At 41.5% G+C, this 20,371-nt stretch overlaps 1 protein-coding gene across 7 annotated transcripts in view; it reads right to left on the bottom strand.

Moving 5' to 3' along the window:
* The window catches only part of adam22 (ADAM metallopeptidase domain 22), a 390,158-nt gene that overhangs the window by 25,819 nt on the left and 343,968 nt on the right, over window positions 1-20,371 (bottom strand). For 3 of the 7 annotated variants that reach the window (XM_087987353.1, XM_043690348.2, XM_043690349.2), the window contains exons 25-29: window positions 12,769-12,859; window positions 10,477-10,494; window positions 9,601-9,711; window positions 7,961-8,061; window positions 790-856 (exon numbers count right to left, since the gene is read on the bottom strand). In XM_087987353.1, coding sequence (XP_087843479.1) covers window positions 790-856; window positions 7,961-8,061; window positions 9,601-9,711; window positions 10,477-10,494; window positions 12,769-12,859 — 388 coding nt within the window. The remainder of the gene's footprint in view (window positions 1-789; window positions 857-7,960; window positions 8,062-9,600; window positions 9,712-10,476; window positions 10,495-12,768; window positions 12,860-20,371) is intronic. The other 4 variants (XM_087987351.1, XM_043690352.2, XM_087987352.1 and 1 more) reach the window with 2 other exon arrangements.

Here is a 20,371-nt window from a genome sequence, read left to right as displayed (position 1 = left end):
CTCAAACCTTGCTAACCAGTCTCCCATGGGGAACCTTATTGAATGCCTTACTGAAGTTCATGTAGATCACGTCGAGATTTCCTGCCTAAATGTTCCACTGCAAACACCACCTACCCCTTTAAGACCTCCGGCCAATCTCCTGTTTTTTTTTCATTATTGCACATTATTTTTATACAAACCATCATCCAATGCCCTCTTGAATCATCAATTGAACTTGCCTTTACCACACTTCCAGGTAATGCATTCCATACCCAGTAGTTTCTAATATCACCTTTATTTCTTTTAGAAATCACTTTAGACCTATGCCCTCTCATTCTTTTCGCATTTATAAGTGGTAACAGTTTCTCTCAACCTACTCTATCCAGCCTGCTTGTACACATGGTTACACAAACCACACACACAACAGATACTATTTACTTTTATCAAGTTTAAGATTTGGACATGATATGTGGAGAAGATTGAAAGCAGAACTTCTTTTTTTGCTATAAAGTTCTGGGCTGTGTACAGTGAACATTCAGCGAGACATGTAACAAGACTGGTCCAATTAATTCTAAGAAATATTTTTTCTTAACCAAACTACAAAATCTGCATTGGTATGAAAGCTATGTATACAACCCAAAAGGTAATCATTCTGAACCTTCAAACAGACAGTTTAAATTATTTCACCCAGTTATAATTCAATAAGAAAAAATGAAGAAGGCAAATAGCTAAGAGGTCAATGAATGAAATTCCACTTGTTGAGAGATTATACAGTAGTCACATAACCAATTAAAAAAGTCCTGTACTCACTCTGTGGAATTAGAACGTGGTCTAAACTTTCTTCCTTTATTTTTCTTTCGATTGGCTCCTAAATTCCCTGAAGAAAATAAATCAGGAAAAGTCAGAGATGTTTCTCTAAATATAGCTAAAAATCACATGACACTAGATTATAGTCCAACAGGTTTATCTGAAAGTACAAGCTTTCGGAGCGCTGTTGCTTCACCAGGTAGCTAGCCTTTTGGGATCTTTTCTGCTTTCTTGCATTTCTGCAGAAACTTGATGTCTGTGTCGATATGTGCGATCTTCTTGGTGTCGATGGTAACCATGATGTTCCAAAAGCTTGACTTCCAAATAAACCTGCTGGACTATGACCTGGTGTTGTGTGATTTTTAACTTGGTCCACTCAAGTCCAACACCGGCATCTCCACATCATCTCTGAATATGTGAAGACAGAAAAATCAGTACTCACAAGTGTAAATCTCTTTATACAGTTAAATATAGGAGAAAATAAATTGGAAACAAAGAAATGGCTCATAATTTGGTTCTGTCTTCACAAAAGATGACACAAATAACTTCCAAGAAATATTAGGGTATAGGAAGGGGGAGGAATGAAAGAAAATTATTTGTATAAAAATGCTAGAGAAATTAATGGGATTAAAGGCTGACAAATCATCCGGGTCTGATAATATACATCCCAAAGTACTCAATACCAGATGTATTGAACAAAGGAACATAGAAACGGAATAGATCACTCAGCCCTTCGAACCTGTTGTGCCATACAGTGAGATCATGGCTGATTTGTGGCTTAACCCCATATGGGCGGCCCATATCCTTAATATCTTTATTTATTAATGTACCTTCCTCAGGGGAGGCAATGACCTAATGGTATGATCGCTATATTAGTAGACGCCCAGGTAATGGTTAAGGCACATGGGTTCAAATTCCACCATGGCAGATGGTGGCATTTGGATTTGAAATTAAGAGTTGAAATTAAGATTTGAAATTAAAATAATGATTGAGACACCATTGTTGATTGTCAGGAAAGCCCATCTGGTTCACTAATATACTTTGTCGTATAATCTGTCATATCTGCTCTAGCTTACATGTGAATCCAGATTCAAAACTATATAGTTGACTCTTACATGCCTCTGGGTAATTAGGGATGGGTTGGCTTAGCCAGTGATGCCCACGTCCAATGAATAAAAAAATAGAATTAACAACTCTTCCTGAATCCACTGCTGTTTGTAGAATAAAGTTCCAAACATTTACCACCCTCTATTTGTAGAAGTGGTCATTTTCCAAAATGGAGTTTGGAGCTGTTACTACAGGTTGGACGGTGGCAAATGTAACTCTGCTATTTATAGAAGGAAAAAAGGATGGAGAGAAAACAGAGAATTATAGACCAGTCAGCCTAACATCAGTAGTGGGGAAAATATTAGACAACGTTAAACATGATTACAAACCACTTGGTAAAACATTAATGGGATTAGAAAAATCAGCATGATTGGGAACTAAGCCACTGGAATTTTTTGAGGATGTTGTGGTGCATTTGGATTTCAGGAAAGCTTTTAATAAGGTTTTGTATAAGAGACGAGTGGGCAATATTAAAGGACATGGGATTTTGGGTAATGTATTGGCTTGGTTTGAGAATTGATTGACAGACCAGAAAGACAGTGGGAATAAATGGGTCTTTTTCTGCATGGCAGGTGGTGTGCTGTGCCGCAAAGGTTAGCATTTGGGTCCTAGCTGTTCACAATATAGAAAAATGACTTGGATGAGGGTATCATGTGCAAGATTTTCAAGTTTGGTGATGACACTAAATTAGGTGGAACAATGTGTTGTGTGGAGGATACAAGGAGGCTTCAGGGTGATGTGGACAATTTAAATTTGCAAATACGTGGCACATCCAGTACAATGTCGATAAGTATAAAGTTATACATTTTGGTATTAAATCAGAAAGATAGCATTACTTAAATGGTGATTAGCTGAACAGCTCACTTCTGCTCCAACTTCTTACAGTTATGGTCTTTCGGTAATTAAAGGACAATTGGGGGGCATAGACCAAGAGGGAGAAAGAGAACAACGAGGTTGGGCAACACTAGAACTGAAAACAGGAACCTCGTACAACCAAGTGAAGAGGGAAGTACTAGACCATGAGATTGGAAGAATGAGCAGAGCCCTTTGGCAGATCTACACTGTGGTTCCTATAGTCCTGCATCAGTCAGTAATCTGCCTCAATGCTGAAAATGAATCACTTAACTAAGGTAATTGCTCCATTAGTTAGTAATGGCTCTCCTCAAACAACTGCACCAGCTCTCCTATCCTTGGATATTAAATCAGATAACTAAAACATGTGGGATTATCTAACAAAAAGTTTTAAAGGGTAGCTCAAGAAGTAAATGCCTTTACTCTATCTCATCCGCTTTAACTCAGTTACTCTGAACGATACTAAAATATTTTCTTTTGTAGCACCCGCTAAACTTGCTAATTTCCCTAATATTTGAGAACACCATCATTAGTGTGCAGTCATACATTAAGCAGTTTTGGTTCAGTAGTAGTACTCTCTGTGATTTACAACCCGACAGTGTATAAAACTATCCCTGAGGTTTGAGCAGATGATTGAGATTGATGTTTCAGGGCATGGAGAGATGCTGCTGCCATGAATTTCAGATGAGACACTGAAGTAAGGTACTGACTGCTTGGTGGATTTAAGAAGTCACATGACACGATTTTGAAGAAAACTGGAAATGTTTCCCTTGTTTCCTGGCTCATTTGTACTTGGCTGTAAAATGTTTTGGGATCTCCTGAAGACCTGAAAAGTACTTCATAAATACAAGCTCTTTCATAATAGTATTAGCATCAGTAAAGGGCTGAAGTTACCATGAAGGACTGTCCTTCTCAACCTCTCCCTTGCCTGAGGTATGGTGGCAATCAGGTTAAACCACTACTAGTCATCTCTCTCCAGTGAGAGAGCTGTCCTATGGTCCTTTGGGAGCATGGTGAATTTATCTCTGGTATCTATAATGAAATATTTGAATGACATGGATGTAGATGTGATAAAAACAAGACAAACTGAAATACTTACTTGTGAGTTTAAACTGCATTATTTTTTCAATCCTTGTTAGTCCTATATATAATCTAGATATATTGCAATTGTGGCAATAATATTTGAGGTTGATAATGTAACACTCTGCAATAAGTACAGCTAATTCCATGCAGGTATATACTACACAGATTGCAAATTAGAAAGTGTTGCATGGGAAGAGATCAGGTGCAATTGTCTCCAAATACATATCAGCACCACCCATAGTCATTGATGCACTTAATGTAAGGTCACTAAGGAAGTGTACAGTCATAGCTTGTTGGTCTAACAATGGATATTGTGTATTTGTGTAAGTATAGTAGGATGTCACTTTAAGAGTCTGATCATGTGACATAATGATGATATCTGCTATTTTTGGTGAGAAACCTATTAGTCAAACCTTGCTGCCTGTAGAATAATAGCTCCTTAATAAAGCTCCTGCTGTTTAATACTACAACCTGCTGGTCCTTCTTGAAATGAAACAGTTATAAACAGGACGGTCTTCACTTGAACCAGAGGGGTACTAACATCCTGGGTGGGAAATTTGCTGCTGCTATTCGGGTGGGTTTGAACTAGTTCAGCAGGGCAATGGGCACCTGTGGTGTAGTTCCAGTACACAGGAGGATGAGAGTAGGGAGGACAGGGACAGGATTTCACAGTCACAGGAGTGTGCTGGCAGACAGCAAACTGGTTTGAAGTGTGTCTACTTCACTGCCAGGAGTATCCGGAATAAGGTAGGTGAGCTTGCAGCATGGATAAATACCTGGGACTTTGATGTTGGGGTCATTTTGGAGAAATGGATAGGGAAGACCATAAGACATAGGAGCGGAAGGCCATTCGGCCCATCGAGTCCACTCCGCCATTCAATCATGGCTGATGGGCATTTCAACTCCACTTACCCGCATTCTCCCCGTAGCCCTTAATTCCTTGTGACATCAAGAATTTATCAATTTCTGCCTTGAAGACATTTAGCGTCCCAGCCTCCACTGCACTCTGTGGCAATGAATTCCACAGGCCCACCACTCTCTGACTGAAGAAATGTCTCCGCATTTCTGTTCTGAATTTACCCCCTCTAATTCTAAGGCTGTGTCCACAGGTCCTAGTCTCCTTGCCTAACGGAAACAATTTCCTATCATCCACCCTAGGATCAGGAATGGACATTGCAGGTTCCAGGGTTTAAAAGAGGGGGAGGTGTGGCTTTGTTAGTCAAGGACAGTATAATGGTGGCTGAAAGAACTTTTGATGAGGACTCGTCCACTGAGGTGGTATTGGCTTAGGTTAGAAACAGGAGAGAAGAGGTCACACTGCTGGGAGTTTTTTTATAGGTCTCTGCAAAGTTCTAGGGATGTGGAGGATAGGATTGGCAAATCGATTCTGGGTAGGAATAAAAGGAACAGGGTGGTCATTATGGGGGCTTTAACTTCCTCAACATTGACTGGAAAAGCAGTAAGAGGCCATTTGGCCCTTTGAGCCTGTTCCACCATTCATCACGATCATGACTGATCATCCAATTCCTCAGCCTAATCCTGCTTTTTCCACATAATCATTGATCCCATTTGCTCCAAATGCTACATGTAGCTGCCTCTTGAATACATTCAATGTTTTGACATCAACTGCTTCCTGCGGTAATGAATTCCACAGGCTCACCATTCTTTGGGTACAGAAATGCCTCCTCATCTCCATCCTAAATGGTCTACCCGAAATACTCAGACTGTTACTCCTGGTTCTGGACACACCCACTGTAGGAAACATCCTCCCTGCATCTAACCTATCTAGTCCTGTTAGAATGTTATAAGTCTCTATGAGATTTCACCCCCCCCCCCCCCCGCCCCACAATTCATCTGAACTCCAGCAAAAACAATCCTAACCTCGTCAATCTCTCCTGATACGACAATCCCGCCATTCCCGGAATCAGCCTGGTAAACCTTTTGCTGCATACCCTCGAGAGCAAGAGCATCCTTCCTCCGAAAACAAGACCAAAACTGCACACAATATTTTAGGTGGGACCTCACCAAGGCCCTATATAACTGCAACAACACAGCCCTGCTCCTGTACTCAAAGTCTCTCACAATGAAGGCCAACAAACCATTTGTCTTCTTTACCGCCTGTTGCACCGGCATGCTTACTGTCAGTGACTGGTACACAAGGATATCCAGCCACCACTGCACACTCCCCTCCCCCAATTTACAGCCATTCAGGTAGTAATCTGCTCTCTTGCTTTTGATTCCAAAGTGAATAACTTCGCACTTATCCAAATTATACTGCATCTGCCATTGATTTGCCCACTCACCCAACCAGGCACCTGGACGACAGATGCTGGAAATCAGAGTCTAGATTAGAGTGGTGCTGGAAAAGCATAGCAGGTCAGGCAGCATCCGAGGAGCAGGAAAATCGATGTTTCATGCAAAAGCCCTTCATCAGTCACCCAACCTGTCCAGATCATGCTGAAGGACCTCTGCATCCTCATCACAGTTCATCCTCCCACCCTACTTGGTATCATCTGCAAACGTTGAGATGTTACATTTTGTTCCCTCATCCAAATCATTAATACAGATTGCGAATAGCTGGGGTCCCAGCACCAATCCCTGTGGCACCCCACTAGGTACTGCCTGCCAATTTGAAAAGGATCCATTAATTCCTACTTATTGTTTCCTCCCTGCCAATCAGTTTCCTATTCATCTCAATACACCTCCCCCAATCCCATGTGCTTTAATCTTGCACAACAATCTCTTATGTGGGAGTTTGTGAAACACTTTCTGGAAGTCCAAATATACCACATCGACTGGCTGCCCCTTGTCAACTCTACTAGTTGCATCTTCATAGAATTCCAATAGATTTGTCAAGCATGACTTCCCCTTCATAAATCCATGCTGACTCTGTCTGATTCTGCCACTGTTTTCTAAGTGCTCCGCTATAAAGTCCTTGATAATGGATTGGAGAATTTTCCCCACTACTGATGTTAGGGTTACTGGTCTATAATTCTCTGGTTTCTCTCTACCTCCCTGTTTGAATATAGGAGTAATATTAGCTATCCTCCAATCTGCAGGGACTCTTCTAGTCTTTAGAATCCTGGAAGATGACCACCAATGCATCCACTATTTCTAGAGCCACTTCCTTAAGTACTCTGGGATGTAGATAACCAGGCCTTGGGGATTTGTGGTAAAAGTAAAATCCCATTAATCCCTAAACGTTTCTTTATAAATCCTCAAAACTCTCTTTTACATTTCCCAAAGTATACTTGTACAGTATAGTACCCACTCCAGAGAAAAATCTTTTCTAACTCCTTGTCAGGCTTATGTTAACTGTGACTTCAACAGTAATAATATCTGATAGAATGGCAACATACAAGGACTCCACCACAATGTTCAATCCTGCTTTGGCACACACCCAACAATGTTCAACAACTATCACCTGCTACTGCGGCTTTGTTCACCTGCCTCACCAGCAATATAACCTCTCTCTCTTGATAATGTTCACTGTCACTCAGCTCATCGACCACTCCACTGTCTTCTGGAGACTGCTCACTCCCTTCTGCACAAGCCGTCTTTCCTGATTTTGGAATCCTTAGTTCCTTTTGGGATGATGCTGTAAGAGTCAATGTTGCTGGGGAATGCAGGGGTGTTATCTGTGGGGCAGGCAAAGGGTGAGCACTGTCACGGAGTATAGGGAACTGAGGGAGGGTAAGCATTTTCATGATCCACAGAGTGGTTAGAATTGTTGGGAAGGAAAAGCTTTGTTGGGGTAAGTGAGGATGAATTTTGTTAGAGGGTGGTGAGTATTGTCAGGCGGTGAGTGATGAAGGACAAGGTGAACACTGTCACTATCAGGGATTCTTGCGATATTGGATTTGACAAATTTAAGTCAATGATATGAAGATAGATATTTAGCAGTTTGGCTTCCAACCTTGACAATGAAGGAGCATGGCATCATCAGAATTATACCCATCACTTGGCCCCGATTCGGTTTTTTGCTACATGGTACATGGAGAGTTTAAACCGCAGTCAGTAGCAGGCGCATCTTCTCTGACATTGGCTAGAAAATCCAGGTCATGTTCTTCAATATATTGTAGGTATATAAATATATAAGGTATATATATACACATAGATAAATAACACTAACCCTGCCAGGAGTTACTGCGTGGTCGACCATTTTCACAGACATCTGGAATATGTTTTTCATCTGGAATCCGTTCACTCCATGAATGAGACAGTCCATTTGATCTGAAATATTAAATGGATATGTGAAGTGATCCTCTATTTATATCTTACAAAGTCCAATTGTCCTCTGGCTTCTCCAGCGTAGAGTACTAAGGTACCAAAATAGAGATGTTGCTGCATCTAAATGTTTATTACCATGAAAATTTAAATCAGAAAACTTGCATAGGTTAGCTGAAAGGAGCAGCCTTTGGTGAGAGACGTTTTGTGTGCTTACCTTGGTGCATGCAGATCATTACACTGTAGCTGATTCACAAGCAAGGAAAGAGGCCTTGATAGCGCATGTGCAAAGTCATGGAGTGCTATGCTCATTCACAATTTCCCCTTGTGTGCTCTGCATTATTGTCAGCAAGTGCTCATTCTTTATACATGCAACAGGGCCATATTGGCCTACATTCATGGCCATTTCAGGGTCTGTACAAAGATAGAATAAATGTACAGCAGCACTCCTGAGGTAATTGCACATGTCACTCATTTTCCACGAATCACTAAATTGTTTTGAGTGAATGATATCCCTCCAGAATTGGAATAACAGCAGATCGATCAGTACAGACTTTCAAGGCATGTGGTGAGGGCCTACATTGTGAGTCCAGACATGCTCATCAATACGCAGGCCGATTTGGCAATGACTGGTACACTTATGCATGGTGTGTAAGGGGTAACAAAATGCGAAGTGCTGACCCATGATGGTGGAACACAGAACGCTGTTTAGTGAATCCGGGCTATGTGTTTTGTAGAGACAATGACAGGGCATGCTGAGAGTGAGGCCAAAAGAGAAATCTGATAAAACAAAACCTTTATTTTAAAAAAGAAACAACCTAATCGTGGCCACTGTGAATACTTACTGTTTGTCTGCTCTTTATTTCATTTCACATGAGTTGTCTTCTTTCTAGTATTCTACTCCCATTTCTCTTTGGCCTCCTAATACAGTCTGAACAATCCAGTAGTTAGGACTCTTTAACCCGTACACAACATTGTCAGAAACTTATATGCTGCAAGTTTCTTTTCATTTAACCCCATGGCTCAAAAACTCAGTCTTAAAAAAAATTCAAGAGACTTGGAAGATCTTGTTATTATCTTCTGTCATTTGGCAGGAGGGAAGTGAAGCTTAGAAAAGAAGGAAGACCTGATTAAACTCCCGGAATCAATCTCTGTGCAAACTGAAACAGTGTAGTTGAGGCAAAACACTACAAATGCCACTCCTAAACTTGGGACTCACCTCAGCACAGCTATCTATCATGCCGCTATTTCTAAACAGCAAAGATGTTTGGCAAGAAACAAAAAAAAACCCTGGCCATTTCAACTTGCTGTTCACCTTCCTTCAAGCCAAATTCAGGTTTTCTGGTGCCTGCATTAAAGTGGATATAGTTCAGAATTGGGCACAAGACCAGCTTTTGCATTAGCACCCCACACACACAGGGGGAAATTGGCTTAAAATGGTTGAAAGCTCAAGCTCCATATATGTTTGCTTTATTCTATTTGCTATGTCATTAACTCAATCTGCTTGTTGCTTGTAAAAGAATAGGTTGAAAAAGAAATGCAGACCTTTTCTTAGAACTAGATGCTGAATAGTTTGAGCTGACTCCAGGAGGTATGTCACTATAGAAAGAGTCAGCTTCCCCAGGCTTTTTGACATAGTCTCCTTGTGGCATTTGCCTACAAACAGTGAGAAGGGGAAAGAAGAGCCATCAAACCCGGAACAAGTACATCTAGAACCACCATACCTCATAACATTCTATCAAAGAATTGCGTTCAAAATTCAAATTTGGTTGATGTTATGCTGCATGGTATCACAAGCAACATATTCAAAAGCAGGCTATGTGGAAGATGAAAGCTGTAAAGATAAAGTTGTAAATGAATTAGTTGGACAAGCTTAAAAGTGAAGCAGTCAATGGGTGTATTCCCTCATGATCTATCTGATGACAGGTAGCCCAGTAGCTCTAGAGGAATGTCAGATTCCCAACCCAGTGGGTTGCAAGCTTGCATTCCAATCTTAACTATCATTCAGACTTGTCTGTTGTAATTTCGACTACATTTTGTCAGCCTTGCCCATTCTGATTGGTGAAGCACTCAGAGAATAGGGCACCGATTATGGTGGCAGGTTACTGGCATGTCTGTTTGTGGTACACAGAAGAACTATTCTCACAGCTGACCCCAGAGTGACACTGAAAGCCACCCATGAGAAGCCTGTGCGCCAAATTCTCTGCTCTCCCAGTTGGAACCAGAGTGTGGCAGGGAAAGAAAAAGTGAAAGATGAAGAAAAGGAGGAGGACAAGGCAGCAGTACAATGGGGTAAAGCAAAGATGCATTGGGAAGATAACCCCGATGATCAGTTATAAACTGTTAATGAACGATTTTAGTCACTTCTAAAAAGCAACATGTTAAAGCACACAGTATCACTCTAAAATTAAACAAACATACCTTCTTTCTCGGTAGTTTCTTTCAAACATGAAGCAGAGGGAGCAAACAAATAAAAAAAACTTAATGCATGTTCATGACAAAAAAATTAGCTCATAAACTCGATTGCTAATAATTGTTATGATGAACTGTCATAATGAATCATTTGATTTCAAATACTATTTTGGATTAATCAATCTTGCATTCCTGTACATTCCACTAAATGATTGCTGAAGTTTTGCAATAGATTGCAATTAGCAATTTCATGTCTCTATTTAAAAACTGAAGGCAATGGATATTCTTCAGAAGCATGATTCTGAATTTGGCTTTAAGGAATTTTGGAAATGAATGACCATCTTGGTTGGATTATCAATGGAAAAGTCAACATCAATGAACCATATTTGCTGATATGTGGAGCCGAAACAATGTGATCCTATCCAGAAACTGGACTGCTCCAGGAAGGTGAAAACTTGTCATTTTAATTATTTACTTCAATCTCATGTTGATATCTCTGTCCTTGCCCAGCTGTACTGTTTCAGTAAAGCTCAATGTATGCTTCAGCAACAAACTTATGATTAGCACTTTCCAGCATTTTGGATTCAACACAAGTTGAACAATGTTTTGTTATAAATGTAGCTGTCCTCTAATTTTATTTTTTTCTCCTTTGCTTTTTCTATTTTTTACTTTAGTACAACAGCTCATCTGCCACAGCCAAAACTTTGATTAATTGTTTGACTTGCCCCGTCACCATTCCCTTCGACCCAATCAGGTTGGTCGAAAACTCCACAGGGTGCGATCTCCTCTCACTGATGGTCAGCATTATCAGTCATTTGTGGGATATGAACATTGCTGGCTGCATTAGCATTTATTTCCCCATCCCTTATTGCCCTTGAAAGGTGGTAGCGAGCTGCCTTCTTGAACTGCTACAGTCCATTTGCTGTAGGTACAGTGAAAGTATTATTAGGGACTGAGAGTGAAGAAACAGCGATATACTTCAAAGGCTGCGGAGCATGGCTGAAAGGGGAGCTTGCAGGGGTATTCTCATGCATCTGCTGACTTTGAGCTTCTGGATCGTACATGTGATAAGTAGAATTTGGGTTGGTGCTGTTGAAAGAGCTTTGTTGCAGCACATCTTGTGTGTAGTGCACACTTTTGCCACAGTGTGTTGGTGGTGAAGGAGTAAATGTGTAAGTTACAAGGTAGGTTGAGGGTTAAACAAGCTGCTTTGTTCTAGACAGTGTCAAAACGTTTGAATGTTGTTGAAGTCATTCTCATCCAGGCACATGCACGATATCCCATCAAAATCCTGATTTATAAACGTTGGAAGATTTTGAGGAGATAGCAGGTGAGTTATTCACCTCAGAATATTCAGTATTTATATGGCTCATTCAGTTTCTGGTCAATAGATGGGCTTTTCCCCATTGACAGGATTTCAGCAATTGTAACACTGTCGAATGTTGACATGAGATGATTAGATTCTCTCTTGTTGAAGACAGCCAGTTATATGGTGTAAAAGTTACTTGTTATATACCAGCTGGGTAATTGTCCAGGTCCTGCTGCATATTTGCATGGATAGTTTTATTAAGGAGTTACAAGTGGAACTGAACATTGTGCAATATCAGTGAACATCCTGACTTCTGACTTCATGGAAGGAAGGTTATTGATGAAGGAGCTAAAAATGCTTTGTTGTAGAAGGTAATGTCCTATCTCCAACAACCACAATTCTCTTCCTTTGTACCACATAAAACAGTCGATCACAATTCCCTATTACTTCAGTTTTGCCTCATTGCCTGATGGCACATTCGATCAAATGTCGCTTTGTTGCCAAGGGCAGCCACTTGCATTTCCCCTTTGATTTCAGTGTTTCTCTGTCCATGTTTGGCCCATGGCAGGTTCCTTTATCCAACTTGTTGAAATCACTGCCGGTGGATTCCTTGATGTAGCAACAGATTTAACCTACCATTGGAAATGGAGATGTCCATGGCAGAGGCAGTCAGATCTTTTTGCCTAAGTCAATGATGAGTGTCGTTGCTTCACCACTGGATGCAATATCCAGCTTCTATTGTCCAGCTGGTGGGTGAACCTCCCTCCCAGTAGCATGAACTCAAAAAAATGCATCGGAAATGTTACATAATTACTGTTTCTTGTGGCACTGAAGGTAACAAAATTAATAATGTTAGTAAGTGCAACATAATTTTAAAAATCCTGAAAGCATAAATTCCAGTGCATTTGTAGCTGTTTTACACGCAATATATTTTGGAAATGAGCTCAAGGAGATCAGACAGCAACTTGAGTTGGTCATGTTTTGAGACTTACTTGTAAAACAATGCTGCAACAGCCAACACGAGAATTGCCATCAAAATGGTTCCTGCAATGGCACCAATAATGATATTGGTTCGAATTGATCCTATGATAACAGAAAGGAAACACACCCAATTAATCTGAGAAATCAGCAAGTAACTTGGTTCAATTTAACCTGTTCATTATCCATATTTTTTCATTTCATGTCAAAGTTTTTCACATTGTCACTCTATCCTAAGTAGATTGGAAACAGACATTTTTGATCCAGCTATTAGAGGGTACATAAGTTCGACCTCTGCTGATCTTCTGACACAATTACAGTAACTGATCAAGGAACTTTGCTATGAATTAAAGGGGGCTTCTATGTGTTAGAAGTCTATTAGATAATAAATGTTATTTATATATAGTATTTCTGCTGTTGGTTCTGTTCGCCAAGCTGGAAGTTTTTGTTGCAAACGTTTCGTCCCCTGTCTAGGTGACATCCTCAGTGCTTGGGAGCCTCCTGTGAAGCGCTTCTGTGGTGTTTCCTCCGGCATTTATAGTGGCCTGTCCCTGCCGCTTCCGGTTGTCAGTTTCAGCTGTCTGCTGTAGTGGCCGGTATATTGGGTCCAGGTCGATGTGTTTGTTGATGGAGTTTGTGGATGAGTGCCATGCTTCTAGGAATTCCCTGACTGTTCTTTGTTTCGCTTGCCCTGTAATGGTAGTGTTGTCCCAGTATAGTATTTCTTCTTTAATATTTAACACTACAAAATATAATTAAATGTGCCAAGCAATTCTTAACTTTCTCTATTTCATTATACAAAACAACTGTATTAGTAATACTTTGAAAATGACTAAGAATCACACAAAATATTGATATTCAGAGTCAGAATGGTCAATTCAAAATTTCTTAAAATCTCAGACTTGCATGAGCTGTTTTCATTTGTGTGTCACACTTAGGTAGAGATCTTAGAGAATGCACATGAACTATGTAACTCCTACACAGAAGTCCTACGTTGTTCAATTTCTTTCCAATATGCATTTTCTGGTAAATTAATAAGAAACGACAAAGGCCAATTTAAACAAGCACAAAGGATTTGCAAATTTCAAGTCCTTGAAGATCACAGCAATTCAGATTATAAGGACTAAAAATTCCGAAAAGGTTGTTTTATCATAATTACATCAAATTCTTTAAAATGTACAAAACCACAAGAAGAAAAAATAAAGAAACAACTAAAAACAAAAGTTGTGAAATCTTTTAAAACTAAGACTTTTTGACAGAAATTGTGCACTATAAGGATCGGTTTGAGATTGTCGCTGTGAGTAGAATTATCTCCAATAATACAAAACAAACAAGTACTGTACCAAGGCCACTCAGTACAGCGCATACTCCACCACACTGTATGAACTCAATATTATTACAATTGCACATCTCTGCCTTGTGGCTCTCCAATTACAATGTTTAAAATAATGGACAGAACCTTACTGGGGCCTGAACAACATGAATTATGATGAATAGAATAGAATAGTGTTACAGGTCCTGAGAGATCGAACTCAATGGCGGGAGCAACTTGCTGCATTTAAGATCCAGACAGTGATATGAGACTCTTGAGGAGGAATGGTGAGATGCTCATTAAACAATATTGTTGCTTGTTAGCAGCCTCATTAACACCAAAGCTTGCTAACATGCAGCTTCCTATCCTACCATTCAGTGCGAGGAACCTAGATGTTGACAATTCCCAATGTGAAAGTCAGCCCAGGTAGACTGCCACTCCAGCTTGCCACTTGATCCTCTAAGATACCATCTTGGGACACCTGGTAACATCTCAAGGCACATTCCACGGTCACCTGGCAGCATCTCAGAATACTCATGGCACCCCTTTAATCCACTCACAGGATTCTTACAGATTGACATGCTGCTGCAAGGTCACTCTGCACACAAGGACAGGCAGTCAACTCACAGTCTAGGAGAAAGTGAGGACTGCAGATGCTGGAAATCGGAGTCAAAAGGTGTGGCACTGGAAAAGCATAACTGGTCAGGCAGCATCCAAGGAGCGGGAGAATAGACATTTCAAGCAAAAGCTCTTCATCAGCTTATGCTCAAAATGTCTACTCCCCTGCTCCTTGGATGCTGCCTGATTGGCTGTGCTTTTCAGTGCCACACCTTTTTGACCTACCTCAAGCTGCATCAAAAGGCTGCTAGTTCGCTGTCTTAGTATTTAATTACTTAGTGCCTACCTGGACGCTCACAGCATCACTATCTTGCCTTGAATTGACGTGCCATGACTTTTACGCATTGATGCTTCAGCCAGAGCCTAAAGGTTCACAATACTGCCAAACTGATTTGCTGTTTAGCATACATGCAGAGCCAAGACAGCTTGTCATGCTTGTCAGAAGTGATTAATTCAAGGAGTGAAAATCTTATTAGATGGTATAGTACTATGTCAATCTCACACTTCCAGCATGTGGCAGTGCTGCATGAGTATCACACTACCTTGATATCGCAAGCAAATGGCAATGTGTGAAAGGATGTGGTGGGTAATCCTCTACCAAGTCAAGGAGAGCTGCTGACAGTCAGAAAGTCTTGGTATTGTCAGTCAAGGGCAGAGTTCACACACGGTACAGGAGCCTGGCCACAGTCAGGCATCCACTTGGCGTGGTTACATTCAGCAAATACATCCGACTGCATTTAAATTTGAAACTATTAATTTAAATTATTGCATTTTTAAAATTCAAATTAAGAATGGTGAAAGAATGAGCCCCACACATATGATAATTATTTTTCAGTGCGAGATAAATTGCTTGACAGCAATTAAAATTCATATCATAAAAGTTTGCTTAAAATGGACAAGACTTAACTTTATGTGGTGAGTTTAGTTCATACTTACTGTGTAAATGCAGCAACTGTACAATAATCAATGCATTTCAATGGTGTAGCCTGTCAGGGAGATGTCATTAACATGGCCGACAACTTTTGGATATCCTAATTGCGTAATTGCATATTTGTCCTTGCCTGAATTTGTTGCTAGGTTTGACATTTGCAATGGTGAACATCATCTGCCTCACCATTTCTTGTCAGTAAATTATGGTCCAATGTGCCGTATTTCCAAAGATACTAACAAAATGAACCAGTTTGTAAATCCACTCAATTAACATATGTAAAGCAATTGCATTTCACAATATTAGCTAGATGTAGCATGTGTAAATGTGTAAGTTCTAATACAAATAAGAAGGGGATACAATGTGCAATATATTCTCACTCAAAATGCAGGAGATAGTGCTTAATTAAAATCTCTTTGTCTTTCTGGTTTATAACTGTTGTCATTGCGAAACAGTTTTTTAATGAATCACCTTCCCTTAGGCAAAATGTAATTACATTCTGATCATGTCTGCTCTTCCAATTAGCAAAGTTATTATGTTAATAAAACCATTTCTTATCTGTCTAGACCAGCTAAGGCCACTGTTATTTTACTATAATCATTTCTATAATCTGTTAAACAAATGAAAATTAACTGCTGGGTTTTTTTTGCCTTCCCGGCAGCAACTGCATCTGACCAAAATAATTTCATTGCTTGAATAATACTTCCTATTATTTTTTGTTTTTACAGCTTAGTTGCTAACTTTAATATTTTAAAAACTAACAATTTGATCAATTTTTATCAGCTCTACTTAGAATTTAATGATGAATTGGAAAAGAACCTCCCACCCGTGACCACTGTATTCAATCATTGTGCCCCAAAGCAAACTGCATCCCTGCTCTGAGCTCAAAAACATCTCTAGTTTTGGCTAGTCATTCCCTCATCATTCTTTTGGTGCACAGTTCCAAACATGGCCCTGTTAAACTCAGTGTCCTCAATCTTATATTCTTTGGGTTCAGTTGGCTAACCCAATTAGCTGGGCAGCTAGTGCATGATGTGGAGTCATACCAATCAGTTCCTGTAATGACTGAGGTTACCATGAAGGTTCTGCCTTCTCAACATCATTCTTTCTTGAGGCACTACTACCATTTGTCCTCTCTATAATGAGAGAACAACCCTATTGTCCTTTGGGATTATGGCAACTTTACCTTTAAGAGGTATGGAGTCATGCTGGTCTCTCTCTATCTGACAGCTTCAGTCAAACTATTCATTTTAAAGATCAAGCTGAGAATTCTTTCTCCAACAGATAAATGGTGTGGACATTAGAATTGTAAGTATGTAGCTCTGAGAGATACAATCCACAATCTTTTGTTTCTGAGTGAACCTGGTTTTTAGCCACACAAAAGCCAACACTATAAACCTTGCTACAGTGTGTATACTGTCATCCTAGTAAACTCAAACAAGTTAGCACAGCTCCAAAATCTGACAACACAAAGGAACAAATCATAATTTGTGAACTGCTGTGTATAAATGGCTATGTTCATTGATAAATGGAATATGAATTTTGATTTAATTAGTATTTGAGGATCACAATCCATTATTCAGTTTATTTTTCTGTGCAAAAAGAAAACCAATGATATCTGAGAGATGGGACTTACATGTATTTGGAAAGGCATGGACTGATTAGGGATAGTCAGCATGGCTTTGTATATGGGAAATAATGTCTCAAAACTTGAAAATGTGACCAAGAAGATAGATGAAGGCAGAATGGCAGACATTGTCTACATGGACTTTAGCAAAGCCTTCGACAAGGTTTTCACATTGTAAACTGGTTAATATGGTTAGATCACACGGGTTCCAGGGAGAGTTAATCAACTGGATATAAAATTGTCTTGGCAGTAGGAGACAGATGGTGATGTTAGAAGGTTGTTGTTCAAACTGAAGACCTGTGACCAGTGATAAGCTGTAAGGATCGGTGCTGGGTCCACTGTTGTTTGTCATTTATATAAACAATTTGGATGAGAATATAGGAGTCATGGTTAGTCAGTTTGCAGATTACCAAAATTCATGGTACTGTGGATAGTTAAGAAGGTTGTTAAAGAGTGCAAAGAGATCTTGATCAACTGGGCTAGTGGCCCTAGGACTGGCAGATGAAGTTTAATTTAGATAAATGCAAAGTGTTGCATTTTGGTGAGACAAACCAGGACAGGACATACACAGTTAATGTTGGGGCCATGGGGTGTGTTTGTGAATAGAGAGACCCAAGGGTGCAGGTGCACAATTCCTTGAAAGTGGCAACACAGGCAGTCAGGGTGATGAAGAAGGCATTTAGCATGCTTGCTTTCATCAGTAGAAGCACTGATTAAAGGAGTTAGGTCATTATGTTACAGCTGTATAAGACATTGATAAGGCCACATTTGGGGTACTGTGTACAATTCTGGTCGCCTTGCTATAGGAAGAATATTATTCACCTGGAAATGGTTCAAAACCATTTACAAGGATGTTAACAAGACTGGAAGGTTTGAGTTAAAAGGCAAGGATGGACAGGCTGCAATGTTTTTCCCTGGAGGTTCAGAGGCTGAGGGGTGACCTTATAAAGGTTTCAAATAATGAAGGGCATAGGTAAAGTGAAAATTCAAGGTTTCTTTCCCAGTGTAGGGGTGTCCAAAACTAAAGGGCATAGGTTTAAGGTGGGGGGAGGGGGAAGATTTGAAAAGGACCTGAGGGACAACTTTTTCACACAGAGGGTAGTGCTTATATAGAACGCATTGACAGAGGAGGCGGTGCAGGCAAGTGCACTTACAATATTTAAAAGGCATTCGGACAGGTACGTGAAGAGGAAAGGTTTAGAAGGATACACGCCAAGCCCAGGCAAATGGGACTAATTCAGTTTAGGAAACCTGGCCAGCATGAACAATTTGGGCCATAGGGCCTGTTTCCGTGTCGCATGACTTTATGTCACCCATGACATTATGAAAGGAAATAAACTTGTAATACAAAAACATGTTACGCAAAAGATTCCAGTGGGATAAGAAGAAAGTAAACATCAGCTATAGGCACGTCACTATTATCTCCTTTGGCAAATATAGTCTGTAGGAGAAAGTGAGGTCTGCAGATGCTGGAGATCAAAGTTGAAACTTTATTGCTGGAACAGCACAGCAGGTCAGGCAGCATCCAGGGAACAGGAGATTCGACGTTTCGGGCACAGGCCCTTCTTCAGGAATGAGCAGAGAGTGTTCAGCAGGAGAAGATAAAAGGTAGGGAGGAGGGACTTGGAGGAGGGGAGTTGGAAATGTGATAGGTGGAAAGAGGTCAAGGTGAGGGTGATAGGTCGGAGTAGGGTGGAGGCGGAGAGGTCAAGAAGAAGACTGCAGGTCAGGAAGGCGGTGCCGGGCTGGAAGGATCCGGCTGAGACAGGGTGGGGGGAGGGGGGATGAAGAAACTGGTGAAGTCCAAGTTCATCCCCTGCGGTTGGAGGGTTCCCAGTCGGAAGATAAGACGCTCCTCCTCCGACCGTCGGGTTGTTGTGGTTTGGCGGTGGATGAGTCCAATGACCTGCATATCCTCGGTGGAGTGGGAGGGGGAGTTGAAATGCTGTGCCACAGGTTGGTTGGGTTGGTTCGTCCGGGTGGCCCAGAGGTGCTCTCTGAATCGCTCCGCAAGTAGGCGGCCTGTCTCCCCAATATAGAGGAGGCCACACCGGCTGCAGCGGATGCAGTAGATGATGTGGGTGGAGGTGCAGGTGAATCTGTGGCGGATATGGAAGTTTCCCTTGGGGCCTTGGAGAGAAGTGAGGGGGGAGGTGTGGGCGCAAGTGTTGCACCTCCTGCGGTTGCAAGGGAAGGTGCCGGGAGTGGTGGTTGGGTCAGTGGGGGGTGTGGATCTGACAAGGGAGTCGCGGAGGGAGTGGTCTCTACGGAAAGCTGATAGGGGAGGGGAGGGAAATATATCCTTGGTGCTGGGGTCTGTTTGGAGGTGGCGGAAGTGACGGCGGATGATGCGCTGTACATGGAGATTGGTGGGGTGGTAGGTGAGGACCAGTGGGGTTCTGTCCTGGTGGCGGTTGGAGGGGCGGGGCTCAAGGGCGGAGGAGCGGGAAGTGGAGGAGATGCGGTGGAGGGCACCGTCGACCACGTCGGGGGGGAAATTGCGGTCCTTGAAGAAGGAGGCCATCTGTGTTGTACGTATTTTGAACTGGTCCTCCTGGGAGCAGATGCGGCGGAGACGAAGGAATTGGGAGAATGGGATGGCGTTTTTACAGGGGGCAGGATGGGAGGAGGTGTAGTCCAGGTAGCTGTGGGAGTCGGTAGGTTTGTAGTAGATGTCCGTGTTGATTCGGTCGCCTGAGATAGAAACAGAAAGGTCTAGGAAGGGGAGGGAGGAGTCCGAGACTGTCCAGGTGAATTTGAGGTCGGGGTGGAAGGTGTTGGTGTAGTGGATGAACTGTTCAACCTCCTCGTGGGAGCACGAGGTAGCGCCGATACAGTCATCAATGTAGCGAAGAAAAAGATGGGGGGTGGGGCCAGTGTAGTTGCGGAAGATGGATTGTTCCACATACCCTACGAAGAGGCAGGCATAGCTGGGGCCCATGCGGGTGCCCATGGCTACTCCTTTTGTTTGGAGAAAGTGGGAGGATTGGAAAGAAAAGTTGTTCAGGGTGAGGACCAGTTCGGTCAGTCGAAGGAGGGTGTCGGTGGAAGGGTACTGGGTGGTACGGCGGGAAAGGAAGAAGCGGAGTGCTTTGAGTCCTTCGTGATGGGGGATGGAGGTGTACAGGGACT

The sequence above is a fragment of the Chiloscyllium plagiosum genome, unplaced genomic scaffold, assembly GCF_037043375.1.
Source record: "Chiloscyllium plagiosum isolate Xiang-an unplaced genomic scaffold, Cpla_swu_hap1 HiC_scaffold_5, whole genome shotgun sequence".
In the NCBI taxonomy this organism is placed as follows: domain Eukaryota; kingdom Metazoa; phylum Chordata; class Chondrichthyes; order Orectolobiformes; family Hemiscylliidae; genus Chiloscyllium; species Chiloscyllium plagiosum.
The sequence above is the reverse complement of the archived record's forward strand: the minus strand, read 5'-3'. Positions and strand labels throughout refer to the sequence as shown.